The sequence below is a fragment of the Quercus suber genome, unplaced genomic scaffold, assembly GCF_002906115.3.
Source record: "Quercus suber isolate HL8 unplaced genomic scaffold, Cork oak 2.0 scaffold_242, whole genome shotgun sequence".
NCBI lineage: Eukaryota > Viridiplantae > Streptophyta > Magnoliopsida > Fagales > Fagaceae > Quercus > Quercus suber.
In genome coordinates, this window is record NW_027069699.1 from 762,979 (window position 1) to 770,923 (window position 7,945).

Below are 7,945 nucleotides of genomic sequence, written 5' to 3' on the forward strand. Positions count from 1 at the left end.
ATTCTAAATGTCCGGTTCTATTAAAAATACAAACTAAATTATTATTACAAAAAAAAAAAAAAAAAAAAAACTAAATTATTATCACTTGGCCGCCTACGCGAGTACGTGCATGCGTGTGAGGCCTGAGAACATCTCTCTTTCTCTCTCTCTCTCTCTCTCTCTCACAAGGATCTCTCTATAAAAAGTAAAAAGCAAGACATCCTGAGATAAACACTGTAACCCTTGTACCCGACCAAAACCAAGCCGATAAACACTACAAAAAAACAAAAGCAACAATTAACAATGACACCACCAAACATCATTCTTTCCTTTCTTTTCTGTTACTTCCTCCTCATTGCGAAACCACCGCTCACCGGTGCCGCCGGCGGCCGGTGGCAAGTCCTGCAAAACAACATAGGCATAACTGCCATGCACATGCAACTGCTCAACGACGACCGTGTCGTTATTTTCGACCGCACCGACTTCGGAAAGTCCAACCTTTCATTGCCCAACGGAGAATGCCGAAGAGACCCAGACGACACCGTCTTGAAAGTCGACTGTACTGCACACTCAGCTGAGTACGACGTTGACACAAACACTTTTCGAGCTCTCTCCGTCCAAACCGATGTTTGGTGTTCCTCCGGCGCTGTAATGCCCGACGGCCGTCTGATCCAAACTGGTGGATTCAATGATGGTGAACGAAGGGTCAGGATTATCCAGCCTTGTGCTACTTGTGATTGGCAAGAAGTTCCAAACGGACTAGCGGCTAGAAGATGGTACGCGACCAATCATATTCTGCCAGATGGACGCCAGATCATCATCGGTGGTAGAAAACAATTTAACTTTGAATATTATCCTAAAAGTTCTGGTACCACTGGCACGTTCAAATTTCCATTCCTAGCTCAAACCAATGACGCACGCATTGAAAACAACTTGTACCCATTTGTGTTTCTTAACGTTGATGGCAATCTATTTGTCTTCGCGAATAATCGAGCTGTTTTGCTCGATTACAAGAACAACAAAATCGTTAAGACATACCCACAAATACCAGGTGGTGATCCTAGGAGTTATCCTAGTACTGGGTCAGCGGTTTTGCTACCATTGAAGAATTTGCAATCACAGTTCGCAGAAGCTGAAGTTTTGGTCTGTGGTGGAGCTCCCAAAGGCTCATATGCTCAGGGCTTGAAGAAAAACTTTGTGGGTGCTTTGGACACGTGTGCCCGGATCAAAATCACGGACCCAAATCCCCAATGGGTCATGGAAACAATGCCTCTAGCTAGGGTCATGGGTGACATGACTTTGCTTCCAAACGGCAACGTTTTGATCATAAATGGTGCTGCTTCTGGGACAGCTGGTTGGGAATCGGGGAGAGACCCGGTTCTGAACCCGGTTATTTACCGACCCGATAACAAGTTGGGTTCGCGGTTCGAGACACAAAACCCGACTACTATTCCACTAATGTACCACTCCACAGCAATTTTACTTCGTGATGGTCGAGTGCTTGTTGGTGGTAGTAACCCTCACGTAGGCTATTCATTCACAAATGTGCTTTTTCCTACAGAGTTGAGGTTGGAGGCGTTTTATCCAGCTTATTTGGATACACAAGTCGCAAACTTGCGTCCAAAAATTGTGACAACAGCTTCACAAACCCAAATAAACTATGGGCAGAGCTTGTTTGTTCGGTTCACAGTCACGGGAACACTAGCACCAAACTTGGTCTCGGTAACAATGGTGGCACCGCCATTGACAACCCACTCGTTCTCCATGAATCAAAGGCTTTTGGCACTTGGTGCTGGGAAGGTGACGAGCCTTGGGAAATCGACGTATCAAGTTCAGGTCACGACACCCGGGTCGGGAATTCTTGCACCATCGGGATTTTATCTTCTCTTTGTAGTTCATCAAGATATTCCTAGTGAAGGCATATGGGTCCAAATCAAGTGACAAACTCGTGACTCTTTTCTTTTTGTTTTTATTTTTATTTTTCATTTTTTCAAATTTAATTATCTGTATTTGTTTAAAATAATTTGGCAAAAAAAAAAAATTGTAATATAATCAATATTTTGAATGCCAAACTACATAAGATATAGATTAGAGGTTGTTTTATTAATTATACTTGGTGGTATTATATATTTGTATACAATGTAAAAGTTTCCAATGAAAATTGTAATATATAATTGAATATAAAGTCACGGGGATTTGTTTTCTCACTACTTTTTGTTTTTTACTAAATTGTTTATGAATTATAAGGGTAATAATACTCCCTATCACGACCAATACAGGAGTGAAATTAGCGTCTAATAGCCACCGAAAAGAGTTGGTAGCCTCGGAAAATTTTGATTGTGGCAATCTGAATGAAACTATATAGAAATTTGCTAGCAAAAGATGTCTATGTACATCTAATTATATGAGATTAATTCCTAACTAATGAGGAAAGTTTATATTAACTGGCATGCAATGTGGCCTTATTTATAAACGTCTAATTTTTGTTATGTAGATTTGATTATGATATAGAAAGTGATAGTGATACAAAATTAAACACAGTTAAAGAGTTTTAAAAATTAAGACTTTTTTTGAGTATAACATATTTGGCTTCTGTCGCAAATCATTTTATTAACACGATCAACTTGAAGATACCTTACTATTATTTATTAGATGAAAGTTAGTATTTTGTCAGCGTCAAAGTTTGTGCATGCGTTGGGACTTAATGTAAACATTGCGTATAGGCAACATAAACGCAGATTATATATTTTGTTGGGTCTCATATAACACCATTCATATTTAAAAATTATTTTGCTACAGTGTTTTCAGTAATAAGTTTTCAGTTTTTAGCAAATAAACGGTATCTAAACAAGCCAAAAAAAATGTTTCTAATTTTCTTCGGAGTTTAGGTACGCTCTTGAGAAGATGTTAGACACCTAAGATCGCCCAACCCTAAGGTTGGCCTCTCATCATTGTGTCTTAATTTTAACATTATTAAAAACTAGTTCAACACTTGTATTCTAAACTTACACACACACTAATCATGCATCTAACATACAACATGACATCATCATCCCTAAACACATATCATATCTATCCATAAGAAAATAAAGAGCCAAACCCACAAAAGAAACCCTAGCATTCATCTGACATGTGAAAAACCTATCATACATCTAAACAAGGCAGCAACCCCAAACATCGCAACAAGCATATCATCAATAGCAAGCAAATCATCTTATGAACAAGGCATTAGGACATTATAAACCCTAATCATATATCTAAGCATGTTTCATCATTTCATCAAAATAAAACCAACATAAATGCATGGACATTTCTAATGCATAACTTACCATTTACTTACCTTTCAACAACACAGCACCTATGGCATTGATGCATGGACATGTGAATGAATAGCATAGTGTAAAAGCAAGAAACGTAAAACCCTAATCTAAGCAAGTTGAAAGACAAACAAGCATGTGGGGCAAAGGCATAAAGACTTATAGAGCCTAAAACATATGAAAAGAAGCTAATCAGAACAAGCATGTGGAGGCAGGAACAAAACAAAGAAAAATTGGGATTTTTGGGCAATGGCTCACGCACACCAGAACAGGCTTGCGTATGCAGAACCAATCCTGTGTGTGCAGGCAAGATAATCCATACGCAAGTCCTTGCCCAAAAGACCTAAAAATTCCAATATTAGAGCAGAAACGAAAACCCTAATTCTAATTGCCAAACATGCTCAGAGTATACAAGAAAACATAAACCTACTCTAAACAAACAGGTTATAACATAAACAAAGCAAGAAAAATAGGTTAAACAATAATATAAAGACTAAAATAAAAATAAGAAAAGAAAGGTCGAAGCTTGATACCACAAAAAGGAGTTCCCGATTTTTGAATTTGACTGTTCCCCTCAGTCAAATCTTTCACAAGTCATTAAACAAGCGATTAGCAACGTTAAACTAAAAAGACTAATGCCAGAAGAGGTCTCAATAAAATAAAATTGACTTGAGGGTATTTTGTGAAAACTCGCTTTTGATTCACTATTTTCTAATGAATTTTAGGTTTTTTTCCGTGGGATTTATGTGTGTTTTGAAAATGTATCATGTAAGGATTTTTATAGTTGAAAAAATAGGGTTTGGAACAGCTCCCAGACGATGTGGGATTCATTTCAAACCTCAACCATTATTGCAGAAAACTTGTCTTTTTCATGCTTTTGAAACCCTAGCTACGTACACAAGATTGTGCCTACATACGCAGACTTCTACCCATGTACGTGGGCCGAGGGCTACTTTGGTTTTTTATTTCTAAAATTAGATTTTTGTGCATTTAAAAATTACATTTTCCATTTTAACACTTCTCAAGTCAATTTGATATTGATTGGGTTTTAAACTGGCCTTAGGCCTTAGAGTTCAAGCATCATTGGGGAACGGGAGCACGAGTCGTAAAGTGTACAAAATGCGGTGTCTACAGTAGGAAAAGCCCAAAATTTGAAATATATATTAGCTTCAAACCGTTCACAACGCATCTTATACATCGAACTGCACATGTGACCACAAAAATAAAGTGTGGTGCGGTTATGGTTTTGGCTTAACTCTATACCGCATTGCACATTTGACTGCAAAAATGAGATACAATGTGGTTATGGTTTTGGTTAAACTGCACCACAAAGTGCAATGCTGAAAATGGCCGAAAACCGCACCACACCACAAACACCCCTAAGTGCATATATTAATGGACCATCCATTGCAACTCCATGGAGGACTCAGGTTCTATTTTCAGATACTACCAAGCATGGCCACCCCTAGGCCTAGACCATTTAGGACATGGCCTAAAGCCCCCTGACATAGAAAGACCCCCAAGTTAAAATAGGGCCAGCAAGTGTTTTTTTTTTTTTTTGGTTCTTCTTCTTCTAATTTATTAAAAAAAAAGGAAAAAAAAAGTGTGTAATTTGCACCTTTTTTTAGTTACATAGGTCTTATAATTTGAGATGTCCGATCACAATAAATAATTCAATATTCATTTTTTTTTCTTGAAATGTCACGCCAGTTTTTAAGTTTTTTATAGTTAAATTTGTAGTACTTTAGCATCTTCTCCACACACAAAAATTATGAATTAATAAAAATACAACACAATCACCAATTCACCATTAAGTGAATGAAAAATGCTAAAGCTAATACAAATTTTATAACAAAAAACTTACAAACTGATGTGACATGAATATGATTAGTGTCACTCAAACAATATTATAAATTAATGTTTTGAATGACTTTTATTTATTGATGACTTGTCAGTTTGTAAAACCTACATAGTAAGTACCACTAGCTCACTTTAGGTGTATTAGTCTTATAAATTAGTAAGAATTAATAATAGATTTGAAATAAAAAAATTATAATATAAAAAATAAAATAAATATCATTTAAGTGATATTTAGATATAAAAAGGCCCCTTTAAAATTTTCATCTTAGGCCTCAAACTATCTTGTGCCGACCTTGTTACGAAGTTGTTAGCTCTTTGTCAGTATATATATTCAATTCAAATGAGCTCCTAGAGATATTAGGTGGTGTTACTTTATGCTATTTAAAAAAAAAAATTGATATATAATATTTTTTATTAGTATAGTCTACCTGTAAGAGCACGGTTTACAGCCCAAGGCCAATGTGCGTGGGGTTGTAGGTTAATGAGTCCAATACAATAAATTTGTAGAGAGTAGGTTCGAAGAACTAGGCATTGGTGAATCTAACAACGGCTAGGATAGGTTTGAAAAACCATCATGCAAGAGCAATACACGTGAGGTTAGGTGAATGTGTTGTCTAAGGAGGCAAACATTCATATAAACTAATAGAACTGATTACAAGTGCAATTCTGGTTGCTACAGTATCCTTTTTCTCTTTCTCCCCCCCTCCCCCTTTCCCATGAAGGGTTTTCTTTAATATATAGTCCCTCTTAGGTAATCTCTACCCTACACTTGTCGACAATTTAGGTTGCTACTTGAGTACTTGTCCCATCAGACATCCTCTTTGGCTTCTCTGTGAGTTGTGGTGACCAATGAGACACTATTCATGGGTAACTTCTCCATATAAATGCAGCCAGAAAAGTAGTTGCAGTGCATTCAATGCAGAGGTTGCACTCTTTCCTTAGATATTTTTGGGCCTCCTTCCTTCTCGTGTGTTTACGTAACGTGTCTCTGACACTAGTGCCTCCATTGAGGGCATTTTCGTTGCTGGAATGTGCATCGAAGCAATGTTCGTCATGGCTGAGGAGATATCCCTCCTCGGACCGTCTTCTACTCCTTTCTTATTCATGAGGTACTAAGCTGGGATCCTTCTATTACTCGTCTCTCCTCGGACGTTTCAATGCTCTTGGGTAAGGCCCAGGGCCCAATATATTGTTTTTAGGCCTTGTCCCTACAATAGCCCCTCAAAACTCTAGTTTTTCCCTTTCATCCGTGGAGAAAAAGTGGGGTTTTGGTCTTCAAGAGGCAGGACCAGTTATTTCTCTGGCTTACACGTGTGAGAGTGCCATTTTCCACGCCTCATAATTGCTTCTGATGCTTCGGGGTCCACAAGTCGTCATTTATTGCTCCAGGCGACACCTTGTTTCCCAAATCTAACGGTAGGGCGCAGATCCAATGGCTAAGTTTTTCTTCTAGAATTTTGAGCGAGATAATTCCCACTTACTTTTGCTTCCTATATAAAGTGTACGGGGAGATCTTTTATCCATTCACATGCCTTTAAGCTTCCAGAGATATCAGACACTTACGCTCTCAACATCTCTCCAAGATAAAACGACTTCTCACCCCTTTTCCTCAGGAGATCTCCTAAAACTTTTTTCTTTACAGGTATCAAGGATTAGAATACATTTTAGTTCCTGGGAATTTACATTTTCCTGAATATTTCTTTTTCTCCTTAGCTCTTTAGTTATTACTTCCTTACTTACAAATCCCAGTCTCTTCATCTTAGATTATCCAAATAGGTAGATTCGCGAGCTTAGTAGACTCCCCCGCAAAAATAGAGATTTTTAAACAGAGGTACCATGTACCCCATGAAGTCGACCTACAATATTTTTCCCCGAAGCAAATCATTTCGCATATAGAGGAAGGGGAAGTCATCATCCTTATAATAGCCTTTATAGAAGGAGGGATGACCCTTCTTATGGGTAGAATAACTCGAGATTACCTTATTAACCATAAGCTGTGCCCCCATCAGTGCGCACCTAATATTTTTAGGATTCTAGGCTGCGTTGATGCTCTTAACAAGCATCTTAGATTGGGACTTACATGGCATGATGTGGTCCACATGTACGAGTGCCACTCTCAAGCCGATGGAGGGTTTTTCCTCAAGTCCAGGTCAGCCATCGTCAAGCTTATTTCGTGCCTCCCTAAATCCAACAAAGGGATGAAAGATGACTACCTCATCGTTTCGGGGGCATGGTATGATGATCTCCACTGCCCAACCCAAGAGAGAAAGCCAGGTGGGATGCCTTAGAGTTAGGTTTTCCAGCACGAAACTTAGATTCTTTAACCCTACCCATGTCCTTCATTTTACTTTCTTTAGATGATGGACTTCAGCAGTCTGATGGTGTTTGCCGTTTGGTTTCTTGGCTATTTCTGCAGATAGGAGGCAAGTTGCTCCTTGTCTTAGTCTCACGAACGTTGTGGCCCTCAACTACTTGCTTTGATCAGAAATTTTTGTGAGCAAGGACCAACTGCTACGGGTTATCCACTTGGTCCTAGACTTTGATCCTATCTCCAAGGTTTTTCAAGAGGTTGGACACGCCATCAGAGCTGGTGATCCTAGGATAAATCGTATTGACGTGTAAAAGCCGAATTTCTTGGCCCAAGATAACCTTCCCCCAGTCATACTACCAGGCCATCAAATTCCCCCTCTGCTCGTAGTACCATTACAACAAGTCACTCTCGAAGCAGCAATTGCAGTAGAAGAGAGAGTTGCCTTCTTGCACTTGTCATTGGACAAGGAGATAGACTA

The 7,945-nt window shown here is 38.6% G+C and overlaps 1 protein-coding gene across 1 annotated transcript; it reads left to right on the forward strand.

Annotated features, from left to right (window-relative positions):
• The first annotated feature begins 200 nt into the window (after positions 1-200).
• On the forward strand, positions 201-2,186 carry LOC111998163 (aldehyde oxidase GLOX1). Its single transcript, XM_024030264.2, has one exon. The coding sequence runs from the start codon at positions 283-285 to the stop codon at positions 1,918-1,920; it is 1,638 nt and encodes a 545-aa protein (XP_023886032.1). The 5' UTR covers positions 201-282; the 3' UTR covers positions 1,921-2,186.
• The last annotated feature ends 5,759 nt before the right edge of the window (positions 2,187-7,945 follow it).